The following is an 18,416-nucleotide window of genomic DNA, read 5'->3' on the forward strand; positions in this document are numbered from 1 at the left end:
GATACACAGTTCATCTTGGAGAAAGCCCCACTCCTCCTGCTTGGGGTGCGGGTGTCTGGAAGGCAGATTGCAGGGTGAGCACTCTGGGATCAGGCGGGCAGGCTACTCAGGGAAGCACCTGGATCCAACACCACCCCCGCTCCTGGGGCTCCCCCCTCAAGCACTACCCAGCAGCCCTCTGACCCCCAGTGAGGAGTGGGGGGGGTGGTCCTGGGAGAGCAGGGGTGGGGTGTGGGGCCTCCCAGCCCTCCGCAGGCAGCCACATCCATCTCGGCCACCTGGACAGCTGGCTGCCCCGCCCGGGTGTCCCGGACATCCAGGTGAGATGAATCCTCTGCTGCCCAGTGACAGGGCCCACAGGAGGGTGGACCCGGGACAGGCGGCTCCTGGGGGCCTGATTCACGGGCCTTTGGGAAGTGTGTTAACGGAATCCGGAGCCCCGGGCTGGGCCAGGTCTCCCGCTGAGTCACAGGGCCCGTTAGGGAGCCTCTGGCAGCCCCTCGCCAGCCCCCACCTCCCCGAGGCCCCGGGGCCTTCCCAACAGCCCACACCCAGCTTCCTGGCCTGCAGGGTCCAGCGCCTCCCTTTCCTACCCGGCACCGGGACAACGTCCCTTTCAAGCTTGGGGGGCCTTCCTCTGCCCGCCCCCCAGTCAACATCAAGGCCCAGCCTTGCCCCTGCAGAGCCCCATGCAGGCCCCAGGCAGAGGGCCCAGCTGGAAGCCCACCCCCCAGACCCCTTAACGGCTTATTTCCTCCCCGAAGCCCCACCCCTCCCTGTGACCTACCGCCACTCACTCGGGGGACTGGTCCGACGGCATTCCGCCTCCCAGGATAAAACCTGGGGCGCCTGCGGGGAACCGGGCACTCCTGTCGGCGCCATGGTGGTTCCCGCGACTCCCCCCTTGCTGGGGGCGCCCTGCCTCCGGGTCCTGGCCTCCCTGTTGATTCTGGCTGCTCCAGGTGAGTCCTGCGGGCCTGCAGGCCCGGGCCTTCCCCACTGTCCACCCCCGCTTCCTCCGGTCCTCCTGAGTCCCTCCTCTCCTCTCCCCTGCTGTCTCGGCCTCTCTGTTTTGTTATCTGCCTGCTCTGAGCCTCAGTTTCCCCCGCAGCCGTGAGACTCACAGCAAACACTGCAGGTACACCTAGGCCCGGTCAGCACTCAGGGCATGTGGCTCAGCTTCTTTACCCTCTTCCCTTCCACTCCTGTCTCCCCCGTCTCCTTAGTCCACTGCTGGGGAGGCAGCATCCGGACCTGGGGCCTGTGAGGGGGTTCTCATGCTCACCCACCGTGAGACCCACCCCCCAGACCTGTCCCCCCACAGCCCCCAGGGCACAGGCTGACATGAAGCTACGGGGAGGCCGAGGCCGCTGCTCACAGCCAGGGCCTGAGGTGTCTGCCCCCCCCCGCCCAGGATCCAGGAATGCCCCACCCGGCAGTGTGACCCCGAGGCCTGGAAACTCAGCTACTGGGGAGGGTCGCAGGGCACGGGAGTGCCCCTCTACCAGCCTGACCTTTTCTTTCTCTTGCCCTCAGCCAGCCTAGATGCTGTCAAGACGGCTGGTGAGTCTGAGCTGACCTCAGGGAAGCGGGGGAGGGAAGAAGCCTGAAGGGCAGGACAGTGTCTGTGTGTCTGTCTGTGGGGGGCAGGTCAGGAGTGGGCAGTGGAGGCAAGAGAGGGTTTGAGCTGGAGAAGAAGGCACGCAGGAGAGGAGGCCCAGAGGGTCAAGGTGTGGAGGAGAGGCGGTGTGTATATGTGTGTGTGTGGAGCGGGGGGTGACTGAGCCGCCCCAGCAGGTGAAAGGACCAGGGGACTAGATCACGGAGTGCCCAGCTTGGGGAAGGCAGAGGATGGAAGGGTCAGGGCGGGCAGGTGGCCAGGCTGGGTTGAAGGGAGAGCGGCACACAGGCCTCGGTGTTTGAAGCGGGGAAGGGAGCTGGAAGGGGGATGGACGGCGCCCAGAGTGTGACAGACACCCCCCCACATCCGCCGCCAGGGCCCCCAGCCTGCGGGAAGCGCCTGCAGCTGAACCGGATCGTGGGGGGCGAGGACAGCTCGGATGCCGAGTGGCCCTGGGTCGTGAGCATCCGGAAGAATGGCACTCACCACTGTGCGGGCTCCCTGCTCACCAGCCGCTGGGTGCTCACGGCCGCCCACTGCTTCAAGGAGTACGTGCCTGCGCTCCGCCCGCCCCTCCACTCGGGTTCCCGGACCCCAGGCTGCCCACCCAGACCCGGTTTCTGGGCCTCCGTCCAGTCTTGGGTCCCTCAGGAGAGCTCCGGCTTCCTCCCAGAGGCCCCTTTTGCACGCAGCGAGTGTGTGCCCAGTCTTGTCTGGCTCTTTGTGACCCCATGGACTATAGCCCTCTGGGCTCCAATGTCCATGGAATTTCCCAGACAAGAACAACTGGAGTGGGTAGCCATTCCCTTCTCCAGGGGTTCATCCCAACCCAGGGGTCGAACCCCTGTCTCCTGCATTGCAGGCGGGTTCTTTACCACTGAGTCACCAGGGAAGCCCCCCTTTTGCACTCCAGGGGCCTTTATGTGCGTGCCCTTCCCCAGAAACCCTTCCCAGGCCCTTCCTGGCCACCCAGAAGTTCCTGGCTGATGCCACCCCGCCCTCTTCCTTCTAGTAATCTGGACAAACCAACCCAGTTCTCTGTGCTGCTGGGGGCCTGGCAGTTGGGGAACCCTGGCCCGAGGTCCCAGGAGGTGGGTATCGCCTGGGCGCAGCCCCACCCTGTGTATTCCTGGAAGGAGGGCTCCCGTGCTGACATCGCCCTGGTGCGCCTGGAGCACGCCATCCAGTTTTCTGAGCGCGTCCTGCCCATCTGCCTGCCTGACTCCACCGTCCAGCTCTCTTCGGACACTGACTGCTGGATTGCTGGCTGGGGGAGCATCCACGATGGAGGTGCGGCTTCTTCCGGGGCAGGGGTGGGTGGGGACAGAGGGTAGCAAACACTGGGAGATACAGGTCCTATGGGTGGCAAAGAACAGAGGGCAGGGGCTGAGCATGATCCAGAGGAAGAAAGATGGTCTGCAGCCCAGAGATGTGATGACCTAGAAACCAAGGTGGACAATTTCAGATCAGTTCTAGTTTAAAGGTAACTTTGGCTGTGTTCTGACTGCCAGATCAACCAAGCTATGAAGTGATATAGGAAAGACTGATAGGTTTCTGGGGCTTCTCAGGTAGCTCAGTGGTTAAAAATTCGCCTGCCAATGCAGGAGACACAGGAGATGCCAGTTCAATCCCTGGGTTGGAAAGATCCCCCAGAGAAGGAAATGGTAACCTGCTCCAGTATTCTTGCCTGGGAAATCCCAAGGACAGAGGAGCCTGGAGGGCTACAGTCCATGGGATCGCAAGGAGTCAGACACCACTTAGTGACTGACCACACACACACTAGAGATTTCTATGGGGCCAAGCCCAACCGGGTGAATATGAGAACAGCCCTAAGATTCCAAATCAGAAATAGGTGCCCCCTGGTGGTATCATGACACAATTGCAGGCAAAATTCCCAGGATAAAATGCAATCTCCGTAAAGGTAAAATATAATTGACAAACCAAGTCTGGAAGTTTGGAAAACCTCATCTAGAACACAAAGCAGATTAGAAAGTAAGAAGCAGAGACGCTGTAATGTGTGTGTGTGTGTGTGTGTGTGTGTGTGTGTGTGTGTGTGTGTAGAAAGAGAGGGGGGAGAGAGGAGAGATTAAGAAAGGACAAAATGTAAGAAAATGGGACTTTAACCAAATTTCAGAAGAATTAAGAGAAATGACACCATTTTGGGCATCTGGGGAATCCCACTGACGCTGAAGTTTCAGCCAGCCTCCCCATGGTCATTCTTAGGGGCTCCTGGGAAAACTGGATTTATGGACTGGGGAAAGTGACCAACCAATCCTAGGGTCTACAATCCCTCTAGGGGATGGGGAGGTCCTTCAAGTCCCGATAACATTCAACATCCAGCGGCAATTAGTCTGTAGCAGTCCACGAGCTGGATAAAGTAGTGCCTGAGACCGGACAAGCAGGGTCATTGGTTTGAACCTTCTTGTGGGCATCAGAGATCTCATTAAAGATTCAGAATTTCAGGCTGCACCTTCCTTTAGGATTCAGTAGGTCCAGAGTGGAGTGCTGGAATTTGGGTTTTCTGCAGGCATCGTGGCCGAGTCTGACAAGAGTTGATCCACTTACCCTTTGAGAAACGCTGCTAAGGAAAATGGAGGGAACTGAGGCCAGCAGGAGAGCCTCCCAAGCTGACTCTCTCCTCTCTGCTCCCAGTGCCCCTGCCCCAACCTCAGACCCTCCAGAAGCTGAAGGTCCCCATCATCGACTCAGCCACCTGCGGCCGCCTGTACTGGCGGGGAGCCGGGCAGGGCGCTATCACCGAGGACATGCTGTGTGCTGGCTACCTGGAGGGGGCGCGTGACGCCTGTCTGGTGAGCAGCCGCCTCCTTCCCAGCCCTGCCCCACTCAGCTCCATCACCCTCGCCTTGCCGGGCCTCCTTCTAGTATCTGCCCTGACCTGGTAGTCCCCCTAGACAGAGAGATGCCTACAGAACCCAGCCGCAGCCTGGCTCGGCGGTTCTTGCCTTTGTTCATACATCAGACATGGTGAGCACCTATGGTGTGCCTGACCCCATTCTCAGGGAGCAGCATCCAAGGAGGGGGTGGGGGGGTGCTATGGTCCTGCCCCCCCCCCCCCCCCCACCAGCGGGCTACAGGGAGGAGGATGGCAGATTGTGGGACCTTGCACACCCGGTCTGAGACACTCTTCTTTCTGAGCCGTGGTTTCCTCATCAGTGAGGCAGATCACAACCCTCGCTCCATGCCTCCAGGGCTGTGAGGGAGACCGTCTAGCACTAGGTACTTCTCACCAGGAGTGAGCCTGGGAAGGGGGCACTCCCTGTCCCGGGGGCGCTAGTTGTGGCTCCGTAACCCCCAGGGTCTAGAGAAATGGCCCGTCCACCACCTGCTGCGGCGCGGGTCCTGGGCTCTGCCCACCTCTTGGCCCACGCGGGCCCCTCACCTTCCTTCCTTTCCGCAGGGCGACTCCGGAGGCCCCCTGATGTGCCAGGTCGAGGGCACCTGGCTGCTGGCGGGCGTCATCAGCTGGGGCGAGGGCTGTGCGGAGCGCAACCGGCCTGGGGTCTACATCAGTCTGGCCGCCCATCGCTCCTGGGTGCAGAGGATCGTGCAGGGGGTGCAGCTCCGCGGGCGCTCGCAGCAGGGCGGGCCAGCAGGCCGCCGGGGCTGGGCCCTGGGGGCGCGGCGCCCTCGCCTGGCGGAGAGGCGCCACGCGGACTAGGGACCCGGGGAGACCTCGCGCCTTCTCCTCCGTTGTAAATAAGCCGTCTACCTCTGGGGGGCGCCCGCGACCCGGCGCCGGATCGCCTCCGCGGGAGGCCCCGCCCCTCCCCGGGCTCAGGCCCCGCCCCCTAGGCCCGGAGCGCCTTTCTGTATATACATGTCAATGCTTTTTACAGTTATTTGTAACCGCACCCAGGTATCTTATTTATTCCTCCAACTTCAATAAATTATTTATTCCCCCTTCTGAGTCGTTCAGTCGTGTCCAACACTTTGCGACCCCAAGCCCGCCGGGCTCCTCTGCCCATGGGATTCTCCAGGCAAGAATACTGGAGTGGTTTGCTGTTTCCTTCTCCAGGGGATCTTCCCGACCCAGGGATCCAACCTGGGCCGCCAGCATTGCAGGCAGATTCTTTACCGTCTGAGCCACCAGGGAAACCCATTTATTGATTATTTATTCCCCAGTTCCTGTTTTTTTCCCCTGGATATGGGGGACACTGGTCAGCAGGGGTCCAGTTGGGGTTAAAATGGGGGCAGGCAGGTAGGAGTTTGGATGGTGGTCTGGCCAGGGAGCCAGATGTCCTACCCACCTAGGAGTCAACATCCTGACCTCCGACCTTTGCACTGTCCTTTCATAACCCCCTCCCACCAGGGAGGCCAGCTGGGAGAGGAGACAGGCGGCCCAGCTCTGTCACCTGAAAGTTAGGTGGGGGCTTCAGGGTCAGGCAGGCCCATGACCTGCCTGTTGAATTTCTGAAATGGGGCTGGCTGGGAGAACCCCCCAAACACACAAGAGAGTGGGGGTGTCCCCCTCTGCCCACCCCACAGAACCAGCTGTCTCAGATTTGGGCTGAGGCAGCCAGGGCTCCCAGAAGCTGACTCACTGAGTGACTCACTGCCAACTCTCTGAATCCTCCCTCAGAAGGACGAAGGAGAAAAACAATGAGACAGCAGGTCTCCGCTTGGGGGGCGGGGGGAGCCTTGAGTCACCTCCGCTGCCCCCACGGGTGGGGCTGGGAGCCCAGTCCTAGGCCACCAGGGGGTCTGCCTGGGACCAGCTAATGTCACGTAGGCTCCCCTTCCCCACCGCCTGCCCTTCTTCCCAGGGCCCGGGAGGCCGAACTCTTTCTGGGACCCTGTGCCAGCCCCACCCAGGCTTCCCAGCGTGCAGAGAGAGGGCTGGGTGGTTGGTTTGACGAGTGTGTGCGAGACTTTTTCCAACAGGAAGACATGTAGGCCCAGCCGTGCAGGAGACAGAGACGCGTGGCTGCCTCAGGGTCCCCAGTGAAAAACGTCAGTGCAGTGGACTTGAGAAGGCAGTGCTGTTGTGGTTGGTAGGTAGGTATCCTTTACTGGCAGCACTGTTTTTAGACTTTTGTTCGTATTTTATCACCCACATGTTAATACTGGGCTTCCCTGGTGACTCAGTGGTGAAGAATCTGGGTGCAGTGTAGGAGACACAGGAGGCTCAGGTTCAATCCCTGGGTTAGCAGGAAAGTTCCCTGGAGCAAGGCATGGCAACCCACCCCAGTATTCTTGCCTGGAGGACCCCATGGACAGAGGAGCCTGGCAGGCTGCAGTCAGTCCATGGGGTGGAAAAGAGTCAGACACGATTGAGTCAACTTGGCACCCACTCACGCATCTGGTTAATATCAGATTGAGGCAAATGCTGTGGGGTTGGTCTTATCAACACACACTGGGACTTACCTGTTGGCCCCGTAGTTAAGAACCCGCCTTCCCATGCAGGGGACTTGGGTTTGATCCTTGGCTGGGGAACTAGGATTCCACATGCCTCGGGGCAACTAAGCCTACATGTTGCAACTACCGAGCCCAAACGTTCTAGAGCCGTGTGCTGCAGCCAGGGAGGCCCGCGTGTTACAGTGGAGATCCTGCGTGCCACCAGTGAGGCCTGACACAGCCAGATAAAGAAAGAAATGTTAGGCAAATAAGCAAGTGCTAACCTGGCCTGGGAAGCAAGCAGGTGGCTCAGGTGTGGCCCCTTCCCTCTGTGACCTGGTCCCTCTTTGTCGCCATGCTTCCCTTGTCCCCTTACCCGCCTCTCTGGGCTCAGTCCTCTGCCACCTCATCCGTCGCCCTCCTCCCTGCCTCAGTTTCCCCCCTGTCCTCCAGGCTCTCCTGCTCCTCGCTCCCCCATGCCCTGTCCCCGTCCCCTTACCCTTTGTCTCCATCTCTGCCCTCTGGCCCCTGGCTCCTCGTGCCTCTGTTTCCCCCACGCCCTGTCCCTTGCTACCCTCCACCCCTGCCTCCGATGCCGTCCCAACCGAAGCCCCTGAGAAGGCCACGCGTTTGAGCCCCCTTGGTGGCAGACTCCGTTGGTTAGCTAAGGCAAAACCCATTCCAATGCCCCTCCCTTGCGTCCTCTACCAAAGAGACTGGAAAAGCTGGATGCTCCCTTCTAAAGTCTCCTGCAAGGTCACCATGGAAGCAGACATCCGATGGGTGGTTTCTTGGGAAGACTTTGTTGTTGTTGTTTTTTCTAATAGAAGGGACCTATTCAGCTGGCATGATCCTTTCCCACCATCCTCCTTCTAAGATGCAGATGTAATACCTAGCCTTTAGCAGCCATCTTATCACCATGAGGCTACAAATTGATGTGTTAAATTGGCAGTGAACAAAGATTCAGAAGCTGCAGGTGTAAGGATGTGGTTGAGAATATGCCCCTATCCCAGAGAGCCGTTTCTATCCTTCTTGTGTGCTATTAAGCCACTGCTGGTCAGATATTCTTTTACTGCAGCTAAATGTTTTCGTAACTGATATACCAGTGTCAGATCCTCTGTTTTTGAATAGTTTCAGATTTACAGAAAAATTTTGGCTTTTTACAGAAGACTCTTTTCGTTGTTTTGGAAACAGATTATAAAGGTTTTGAGCTCACAGCTGCCCACAAGAGCTTTGGACCTTCAGGGGGTGCCCCCGTTAGTTTCAGGTTTTCATGTCATGCTTACTCAAGAGCAAATGATCAAGTCTTTTTGAGAATCCACTAGCAATGCAGGGGAGGCAGGTTCAGGGCAACTAAGCCCCCACACAGCCAAATAAAAAGTAAGCAAATAAATATTAAAAGAGCAAGTCTTTTTTTTTTCTTCTCTCCCTTTCCTGCTCAAAACATCCCAGTCAATGCTGCAGCCCGAGGTGGCAACTGAAGGAATTTCATCATTGCCCCTGTTGATGGTGCCCTTATGAGCTCACCAGTCTCCAGGCCAAGAGCAACATCTCCCCAAGCTCCCCAGACTGCCTGGGGAGTGTGGGATTCTACTTGAAGGTGGAGAGAATGGTTTTTCCCAGCTTCAAGTCAAACTTTGCTACCAGTGCCCAGGTGGTTGTGCTCATAGCATCACAAAGTTGCTCACGGGAACTATGACTGGGCTGTGAGTAGGACCTTCAAAGCCTGCAACCTTAGACCTCACGTGACGACACCAGGCAGACTGGCTGTGAGCTAGTGAGTAAGAGCGAAACCAGCGCACGGGGGAGGACGGCGTGTGTCATTGTGGGGGCCGAGTTCATCTGCATCACCTCTTGACCTTGACCCCATGAAGCGTGGCTCTGATTTCCTGTTGGCAGCTATGAAATAATCACGCGCAGGCAAACCAGGGCAGATACCAGTTTTCAGGGACACAGTTGTCTCAATTCATGCCAAGTGGGGAATAATCACTTTCACAGAACATCGTCTATTTTACTGGTTCTTCCTCTTTTTCTCACTCTCTCCGTGGTGGATGCCCCAACATCAGTGCTGGGGCTTCTCTGCTCTTTTACCTCCTTGTATCCCTGGGTGATAGCATCTGGTTTCTCGGTTCTGCACACCACCCGTAAAGGTGACTCCAGAGTTCTCTCCCCCCATGTGCCTTCAAATACCCAATACCCCCTTGTACATATCATATCATATAGCCATCTCAACCTTATTGTGACTCCAAACAAATCCCAATATTCCCTCTCAAACTTGCTCCACTGATAGAATTTCCCATCTCAACACAAGGCAGCAGTCCTTCCTTCCAACTGCTCGGTGTAGGAACCTCATAATACAGACAATGCCTAGGGTCAGCAAGGACACCTAGCAACTGGAGTGAAAAGTTGTATCACCCCTGTGGAAGTGATGCTGACTGTTTCATATAAGGTTGAACAGCCACGCAGCAATCCTACTCCTAAGACTGACCCAAGATAGAAGAGAACATATTCACACAAAATCTGTCTGCAGATATTTATAACAGCTTTATTCAGAATTGACAAAAAAGTGGAAGCAACCCAAGTGTTTCTTCAGTTGTGATAAGCAAACTGTGGTCCATCCGTTCAGTAGAATTCTACTCATCAGCAAAAAGGAACAAACTATACACAACATGGGGCTTCTCAGGTGGTGCTGGTTGTAAAGAACCTACCTGCTAATGCAGGAGACATAAGAGATGTGGGTTCCATCCCTGGATCCACTGGAGGAAGGTCCACTGGAGGAGGGCATGGCAAGCACTCCAGTATTCTTGCCTGGAGAATCCCATAGACAGAGGAGCCTGGTGGGCTACAGTGCATAGGATCACAAAGAGTTGGACACGACTGATGCAACTCTGTACGCACGCATGCACACACAACATGGTGAATCTTAAGCACATGCTGCTGAGGGGAGACAGTGGAACTCCAGAGGCTCCGTACCATGAATCCATCTATATGACGCAGTGGTGGAAAAGACAGCGCTGCAGGGCCAGAAAGCAGATAGGTGGTTGCTGGGGGCTGGGGTGGGGGAAGGACTGCCCCCAAAGGCACATTGGGGGTTTTAAAATAATGACAGAACTGGCTTATATCTTTTTTTTTTTTTTGGCTTATATCTTGATGGCAGTGATGGTTACCTGACTGGATGCATTTACCAAAACTCGTAGGACTATAGTTTATTAAAAATGGTGATTTCAAGGGGACTTTCCTGGAATGCTAAGACTGCACTCCCAATGCATGGGACCTGGGCTCCATCCCTGGTCAGAGAAATAGATCCTGCATGCCACAACTAAAACCTGGACAGCCAAAATAAATAAATATTTTTTTTAAAAAGAATTGCACTTTTAAAAAAATGGTGACTTTTATTCTGTGTAAACTGTATCTCCATGAAGTGAAAGTGGAAGTGTTAGTCCCTTAGTCGTCGTGTCTGGGTCTTTGTGACCCCATGGGCTGTAGCTCACCAGGCTCTTCTGTCCATGGAGTTCCCCGGGCAAGAATACTGGAATGGGTAGCCATACCCTTCTTCAAGGGATCTTCCCTATCCAGGGATCGAACCCAGGTCTCCTGCATTGCAGGCGGATTCTTTACTATCTGAGCCACCAGGGCAGCCCATACCTCCATAAAACTGATTTTTTAAAAAATCCCAACACAAAACCATGTAGTCTTCCTTTCTGCTCTCTTTCTCTCATTCTCTAAACTCGAGCCATCAGCAAATCCTGTGGGTTCCATCCTATCTCCAAAATATGTCCAGATCTGGTCACTTCTTCCCACGCCATCCCAAGCCCCTCTCCTCTTTATCCCAGATTTCTGTCATGACCTGCTATCTCGTCCTCCTGCTTCTGCTGTTATTCCCACCAGGCTGTTCTCAACACAGCAACCAGGGTGGTTCTCCTAAAATCAAAGTCGGGGACTTCTCTGGTGCTCCAGTGCTTAAGAATCCGCCTGCCAGTACAGGGAAAACTAGTTCAATCCCTGGTCCTGGAAGATTCCAGGACCATGCTGCGGGGTAACTAAGCCCATGAGCCACAAGTACTGAGCCCGAGAGCTGCAAGTGCTGAAGCCTGTGGGCCCAGAGCCTGTGCTCCACAAGAGACGCCACCGCCAGGAGAAGCCTGTGAGCCGCGAGGGAGAGTGGACCCCGCTCACTGCAACCAGAAAGAGCCCGTGAGCAGCAAGGAAAACACAAAAAAGTCCTTGCTTGACTCCAGCTTTAAAGAAAAGCAAGAGACTGAAGTCAGATCCCATGATTCCTCTATTGCAAACCCTAACCAGAGCAAATGACGTCATCCTTTCGGCCTCCCTTCTCACCTCTGTCCTTCTTGCTCACTGTGCGGCAGCGCCGCTGGCCTCCCAGCTGGGCTCAGGAACACAACAGGCGTGTCCCTGCCTCAGGGCCTTTGCACCCACAGTTTCCTCTTCCCCCGGAGGACTGCAGGGCCACTCCCTCACTTCCTCCCAGTCCCTGCTCACGTGTCACCCTGTCATCATCCTGTTTACAACAGCAAGATCCCTTCCCTCCTCTCTTGTTCCTTTTCTTGCTTTCTCTTTTTCCAGGACATTTATGACTATTTAACATGCTATTTAGTTCATTTGTTCTTTATCATCCCCTCCCAAACACACACAACCAGAAGGTAAGCCTCTGTCCCTTCCTTTGTCATGTTCTTGCATTACTCTCTGTTTACTTGATTATCTTTTCCAGGAAATAGTCTGGGCTTACGAAGGGAGAGACCCTCATCTTATACACCTTGATGTGGTCAGTGTCCAGAAAAAAAGTCCTGACAAAATAGCAGATGTTAGAAAATGTTCTTTCTTTTTTTCTATTTTTTTTTAAACTGATTGATACACCATGTTTATTTTTTTTATTTTTACTTAAAAATATTTATTTATTTATTTGGCTGCTTGGAGTCCTAGTTGCAAAATGCCAAATCTTTAGCTTCAATGTGCAAACTCTTAGGTGCAGCATGCAGGATGTAGTTCCCTGACCAGGGATTGAACCTGGGTCCCCTGTATTGGGAGCTCAAGATCTTACCCACCAGACCACCAGGGAAGGCCCTGCAAATGTTTCTTGAGTGAATGGTTATGAGTATGATCGGTATCGTCAGTTTAGTAGACAATGTGGACACATCCCTTTCATTTTTCTAATTCTTCACTCAAGCTCCATGTTCTCTCTTTAGCAGATGTTTAGTCTCTCCAGATGGCCCTGCTCTGCCCAGAAATTATCTGAGAATCCTACAGGTTGACTTCATCTGTAGAGACCCGCTCTATGAGAACTGGAAAGTCATATTATTCCTTCAGTTCAGTTCCCTTGCTTGGGTCAGGGTCAAGTGGGGACCCCATGAACATGACAATCTGACGCACACTGACCGCCTCTCCCTGGTTACACTATAAGCAAGCTCACGCCAGCCCGCCCTGTGGTCAAGCACGTGAGGTCTGCCCTTGCAGGTCTAACAGGTCGTACTCAGAGACCAGCACCTGGCGGGCCATGTTCAAGGAGCTTCTAGCTCCAGCCATGAGCTGACCTCCAGCCCTCAGCTCATGCTGCTGACCCCATCCTCCAGGAGGATTGCCTTTGGGGTCCTTGGGGTTAGTTTCTGCTAATGAACCATGTTAGGACTGTCCGAGTTCATCAGAGAAATTCCAATAACACCAAACTCACTATTCAACTTTCCTTGCCTTACTCAACACATAACAAATGAAGGCTTTTTTGTGGTATCACCATGATCCCAGGAATTTCTACTGTCCATGAGCCACAGTTACCTCTGGAAAAAGGGAGTGAGCGGGGCCCTGGATCTCCCAGACACAGGGGTGATGAGCTGCCTGCAGGATGACGTGGCTCCACGTCCACTCTGGGGAGGCCGAACCAGCTCCGCTGACCCTGGCTTCTAGGAGAGGGTGGCCTCAGATGCGCCTGCTGTCCCCAGCCTCCTCTCGGCCATCTCCCTGGAAGGGCAGGACAGGAGCCTGAGAACAGGGCTGGGCGCACGTGTAGGAGCGCGGGAGGAGAAACAGAGGATGAGGCACATCTGATGTGTGAGGCTGGGCCACGTCCCCACCGGCCCGGCCCTCCAGGGTGCGGCCCCTCCAGGGAGGCCAGTGCTGGGAGCCATTATGGGAGATCCCACCCATGACGAGGTCATGAGGAAAAAACCTGACACGCAAGGCCTGCTCAGGACACAAGGGACCCTCCAGGTTGGCCCCGGCCTCTCCCCCACCCTGTATCCTCCCCCCTTTCCTACTGTTGTTCTTGTTTGCCCTGCTGCAGATTCTTGTGTTGACTGCCGAGAGCTCTCCTGCTCCTCTTTCACTGAATAAAGACCAACTTAAACCCTAATTAGTAAATCTCCTAGACACTGGTACCCTATGAAGTGGCCAGGGATGAAAGAAATGCTTCAATTCAAACCCTTTTGCTGGCATTCTGGCTTGTTTGATAAATGTGTGCTCCCATTGCAAGAGATTAGCTGGTGACTTCTTGCAGGCAATTAACTTTTAGACTAAGCCTGTTTTGTGCTATATCTGCTGTTGTTGCAATCCTTTGCATTTCTGTTCCATAATAATGTAATCCTATCTAGTTCCCATAGAGATGACACCTAATAGAAAGAAAATAGATTTAACCACAAAAAAGACAGGGTCGGCTAAGAAGTTGCTTAAAGTTACACCAGGTGCTAGCCATAAATTATCAACAGGCCTGAAAGCCAAAAGATATCATACATAGAGATTAACCATAAAAAAGGCCGTAATAGGCACAGAGCCCTTCGGCGGGTGAGGAAGCCCTATTAGAGAACACAAAAATATTATTCTAAAAGTGGTTATTGGATCAGCGTTTGATTGCTGTTAATGTGCTGAGGTTGTGCAGTAGAAACTACTGTTAATATAGTTAAATATCTAGAAAAAGAAGAGTTTAGCCCTAGTGTAAAATAAGATACAATAAGATAGTTGTTAATTTTAACCAGGAGTGCTAAACAGGGGCTGCCTCACCAGAGCCACAGAGTCTTTGTGTGTTAAACTTTTTAGATAAATTTAGCTGAGAACTTCTGCAAAAAGACTGACCTTTGTGTTAACAAGATTATATTTCTACTATGTTACAACCTGCTGTACCAAGAGACTGTCACTTTTCTGTTTTCTGCTGAGCTCAAGGCCAGAAGATAATGTACAAAAAAATCTATGGGAAAAGCCTTTCATAAACAAAAAGTATACGGAGAACACCTGGTTTCGTGAAGGACAAGCTGATGTAATGTTAGACTAAGTCTGTGTGCTCATCTCCCCCTTAGAAATGTACCAACTTAGGGTATAAAGGCTACGGTGAAAAACAAAACACTGCCAGACTCTGCTGCACACCCCGGTCTGGTCTCTTTCTTCCTCTCTCTCTCTCTCTCACTCACCGATGCTGTTCATCCTGAGGGTTCCCTGGATCCTGCTGGGGCTGGACCCCAACAGGCCAGGAAGACTGTGGGAGACCAAGGGGCCCCCTGAGGACCGTGGCCGCCGCAAGTCAGCTGGGGACGGGCTCGAGGGGCAGGAGGGTGGGGCTCCGTCTCCCGCCTGACCTCACCAGCCCTTGCCCCGGGCCCAGGACTTGTGCCAACACCTCCCCAACAGGGCCCCCCAGGACAGTTCGCTCTGCAGCTCCCAGGTCCATCTCCTCTGCCCACCCTGCCCCAAAGGCCAGGAGCGCTCTGGGTCAGGGTCCCTGCTCTCTAAACTGTGGATCCCTCGGGGCAACATCTGCTGGTGGGACTGGGGGCCTTGGTCCAGCGTCCAGGATTCTGCCCGTGCTTGGGCCGATGAAGCTGAGGTGAGAGGTTGTGAGGTTAGCAGGGCCCCTCGGTCCCCAGGTAGACGCCTGGGGCTTGCACTTGCTCCCCAAGCCCCTGCTTCCAACTCTGGGAGGAGGGAGGAGCCGGAGACCCATCCCAGCGGGGGTCCTCGGGAAGCGACCCTGCCCGTTAGGGTCTGGGAGACCAGCCTGCGGTGCGCACAGGATGGCCCAGGCCCCAGGACCAGCCTCCCCCAGGGGGACGTGTTCTGGCCCCTGTGTAGTGGAAGGGCTCCTACCAGGCGACAGCGGCTTCCGGCTGCCCTCTTTCATTGTGTCCCCGCCCTGTCCCCACACCCACACCCCAGGGTCCCCGGAGCACATTTGCCCAGAACCCCGGCATCAGAAGAAGGTCCCAGGCTCAGGGCTGGGGGGCCTGGTGCTCAGGCCCCGCCTCGCTGTCCCCAGGGTGACATGGGGGTGGCTGCTGTGTCCTCTCGGTGGGACTTGGGTCCAGGCCGGACTGTGAGCAGGCAGTCAGGCTGTGCTGGGCCACACGGGCCTGGTGTGTGCAGCCATGTGCCCACCTACACAGACTGGAAGGGGGAACCCTGGCAGGGTCTCCCTCAGGCACCACTGGGACCCCTGCTTCCATTCCCTCCTTCTGCAAACGGGGAAGCAGAAGTCCTGTCCCTCTAGGGCTGCTGGGCAGGGAGCTGAGGGCAGACAGGGCGGCCTCTGCACCGTGGCTGAGGGGCAGGCTGCTGCAGTCTGATGGAGGCGTTGAGAGAATGTGCCATGCCTGGGTACTGCTTTCCTTTCCCTTCAGGCTGTAACAGATGCCCGCCTTTCAAGAAGTGGGGTCCTGGGATGCCTGGCTCTGGCCATTCCCGTGTTGATCTCTTGGCCTGGAAGGCCTCCCTCCCTTAACCCCACCTGGCCAGCTCTCACTCAGACCTTCAACTTAGCTCAGATATTGCCTCCTCCAGGAAGTCTTCCCTGAAGCACACCCACCACTGGGCATGTGCCTGAGCATAGAGCTCTATGTCTGTCACTACCAATGCAGATGAAACCACCAGTTGCCTCCATCTCCTTCTGCATCCACTCCCCATGGGGAACCCCCAGCTGGACGCATGGCCCATTATCTGTTCCTCCAGAGTACCGTAGCCCTCCATAGCCCTCCATAGTACCCCCAGAGCCCATAGCCAGCCAGGGGGCATACCTGTTCCGAATGGGTGAATGAATGATTGAGTGGCTTCCCCAAGCCCCTGCACACTCAGAGAATCATGGAATTGAGCCTGGACAGTTCAGGCCACCTGCATGGCCTTTCAGAGAGCCAGGATGGGGCCTCTGGGAGCCCCGAATCCTCAGAGATTATGGAATCAGCCAGGGTCTGCATGGGCAGGCCCTGCATTCTGTCAGAATCACCCAGTCCTGGGGTGTCAGACCCCCTCCTGCCTCCTCCTGCAGCTCCACCCTGGAGGCCTCGTCTCCACAAGCTCAGAACGCTTTGCTTGCTTCCCAGACCAAGGAGCACCCTGGACCCAATGTAGCTGCAGAAGCTGGATTTATTGGTGGATTCTGATTCAGGGCTGCACTCAGGTCCCTGGTGCCTTGTGTCCACCACCAGCTAGGTGGCCTTGGCAGGAAACCCATGGCCCAGCCCTGTGGACCCAGAGGGATCATTTCTCTTTGGCTGAAATGCTATTTGCTTCAGTTTGAAGGATAATCCCAGTCAAAGCCGATGCTGGCAATGCCCTGAACTGTATGCTGTCCATAGACTCCAGTGAGCTCTTTCTGGCTATCATCAGGGGAGGTGATAAAGAAGTGGCCACGTGGACATCCAAAATGGAAGAAGGGCCACAGGTTGGTGTGTAGTGCCAAGTAGGAGAGGAAATGCCTGAAGGAGCCGAGGACTCCTGTAATTTGTTCGCTTTTCTGCAGGTGGAATTCCTGAGGGTTCAGATCTTGAGCTCCATGTAAGTGACTCCAGAAGGAGCCATGTCTCACCTGGAAACTAAGAAGAAGGGGGAGCTTTGAAGGATCTGGAGACCCCCAATCCTAGGTCCTCTCTCCTCACCTTTACCAGCAAGGAGGACAGCCTGTCACTGCAGCATAAGTTCCTCACATGGCACTTTGGTGCCTGAGACAGTCTTCCTGGTCTCAACCCCTGCTCTGACACTTTCAGGCTCTGTGATTTGGGGCTTGTTACCCAGTATCCCCAGGCCTCAGTTTGCTCATCCGCAGTGTGAGAGTGATTTTGTGGAGCAGTCACTGAGATCTTCCATCAGGAGAGCTCCCCAAGGTGCCCAGTCATCAGGACCCTCAGGAGTTGCAGCTGGTCTCACGACTCAGAGCCGGGAGCCGACCCCAGGTCCAGCATTTGCAGCCCCAGTCACTGCACTAGACCAGGTGGGGGCCCCAGGAGCAGGTGACCGGTATCTGTGACCTTCCCCCACCTCAGTGTCCATCCTAGAGTGTCCCCTCCTCACAAGGTCCCGCCCACACGCAGGCCCCGCCCACACACTCGCCCCCATGGTGCCTGCTGCTCTAGCCCATTCCTTCTCCCCGGGTCCCTGGGACCCCACAGTTGCAGAGCAGATACCTACCCCAGGCCTGGAGCAAAGCCCCCATTTAACCATTAGGGGAAGACCTTGGGCTTGCTGTCTCTGCACTTCTAGTGTTCAATCAGTGGTCCACTCTGACCCTCCTTCCTTTTCTCTTTGACCCTAACCTGGGCAGAACTTCTGCTTTCTCATAGGCATTCTCAAACTGAGATCATTTCCAGTTGAGCTGAGTTGGGGTTGAAAGGAGACAGTGGGGAGAAGCACCCCTCCCTTAAGATCAACCCAAGAAGCAGAGGCTGGACTTGATGGGGGAGAGAGGAGGGGACAGGGCTGGTGTGCAGGGGAGGAAACAGCAGAGGAAGAGGGACAGACAGAGGGTGCTGGCTGGGGGCTCCAGGACCCCAAGGCCTCAGCTGACTCAGGAGACATCAGGACCCCAGTGAGGGTGGTGGGAGGAGGGACCAGCCCCCTCCCCAGGTTCCCAAGATGAGGGCAGGGGCTGGGATGCAGTGAGGGGCTCTGGGCCCTGCTCCTACTCACCTTCTGATACAGCGAAAATGACCCGTAAACACTAAAAATCCTGGTGACATTTTGGAAGTCTCTAGAGGTACTGAAATAGTCACCTCCTCCAGGCCCAAATATCTCTATTATATGACATATTGACTGTTTCTGCCCAGAGGACACAGCCTCTTCTACGAAGGGACAGGCCTGAGAGCAGAGTCCGTCTGTGACAAGGGCTGGCCCAGGCCCCAGCCCTGGAGGGAGGGTGGGGAGGAAGGGGGGCCCCCAGGGGGATGGCCTGGGGGGAGCCCCAGCCAGACTTACGCTGTGCCCAGCAGGTGGGGCTCCACAGGAGGGTGAGGGTCAGCCACAGCAGCATGGCATCTGGCTGGAGAGTCAAGGGCTCCTGGCGAGAAGAGGACAGGCCATCTGATCTCAGAGAGGGGCCTCCCCTGACCTCATGTGCCAAGCCTGGGAGGGGGGGCCTTACCTGGCCTGCGGAGTCCTATGGAGTCCTGTCCTGGTGCTGGGAGTCTGATGCCTGGGCACCCGCCTCTGGGCCCTTTATGCCCTCCTGGGCCGTTTGAGC

The 18,416-nt window shown here is 55.5% G+C and overlaps 2 protein-coding genes across 2 annotated transcripts; one reads left to right on the forward strand and one right to left on the reverse strand.

Annotated features, from left to right (window-relative positions):
* Positions 1 to 1,948: 1,948 nt before the first annotated feature.
* Positions 1,949 to 5,300, forward strand: PRSS22 (serine protease 22). The gene is made up of 4 exons (XM_020910446.2): positions 1,949 to 2,169; positions 2,634 to 2,911; positions 4,274 to 4,431; positions 5,040 to 5,300. Exons 1-4 carry the CDS (start codon positions 1,949 to 1,951, stop codon positions 5,298 to 5,300), a joined length of 918 nt encoding a protein of 305 aa, XP_020766105.2.
* Positions 5,301 to 16,472: 11,172 nt separating this feature from the next.
* Positions 16,473 to 18,206, reverse strand: LOC139032859 (pancreatic adenocarcinoma up-regulated factor-like). Its single transcript, XM_070461097.1, has 3 exons — positions 18,152 to 18,206; positions 17,867 to 17,970; positions 16,473 to 16,697 (listed from the first exon to the last, which is right to left on the reverse strand). The coding sequence occupies exons 1-3, from the start codon at positions 18,204 to 18,206 to the stop codon at positions 16,473 to 16,475; spliced, it is 384 nt and encodes a 127-aa protein (XP_070317198.1).
* Positions 18,207 to 18,416: the final 210 nt, after the last annotated feature.

The sequence above is a fragment of the Odocoileus virginianus genome, chromosome 33 (genome assembly GCF_023699985.2).
Source record: "Odocoileus virginianus isolate 20LAN1187 ecotype Illinois chromosome 33, Ovbor_1.2, whole genome shotgun sequence".
In the NCBI taxonomy this organism is placed as follows: domain Eukaryota; kingdom Metazoa; phylum Chordata; class Mammalia; order Artiodactyla; family Cervidae; genus Odocoileus; species Odocoileus virginianus.

Coding starts and splice junctions, on each gene's coding strand:
- PRSS22 (XM_020910446.2), top strand. CDS start 1,949: ATGGACGGCGCCCAGAGTGTGACAGACACCCCCCCACATCCGCCGCCA. Junction 2,170..2,633: donor GCCGCCCACTGCTTCAAGGA/GTACGTGCCTGC, acceptor TCTTCCTTCTAG/TAATCTGGACAAACCAACCC. Junction 2,912..4,273: donor GGGGAGCATCCACGATGGAG/GTGCGGCTTCTT, acceptor CTCTGCTCCCAG/TGCCCCTGCCCCAACCTCAG.
- LOC139032859 (XM_070461097.1), bottom strand. CDS start 18,206: ATGCTGCTGTGGCTGACCCTCACCCTCCTGTGGAGCCCCACCTGCTGG. Junction 17,971..18,151: donor CCCCACCTGCTGGGCACAGC/GTAAGTCTGGCT, acceptor GTCATATAATAG/AGATATTTGGGCCTGGAGGA. Junction 16,698..17,866: donor CATTTTCGCTGTATCAGAAG/GTGAGTAGGAGC, acceptor TTCCACCTGCAG/AAAAGCGAACAAATTACAGG.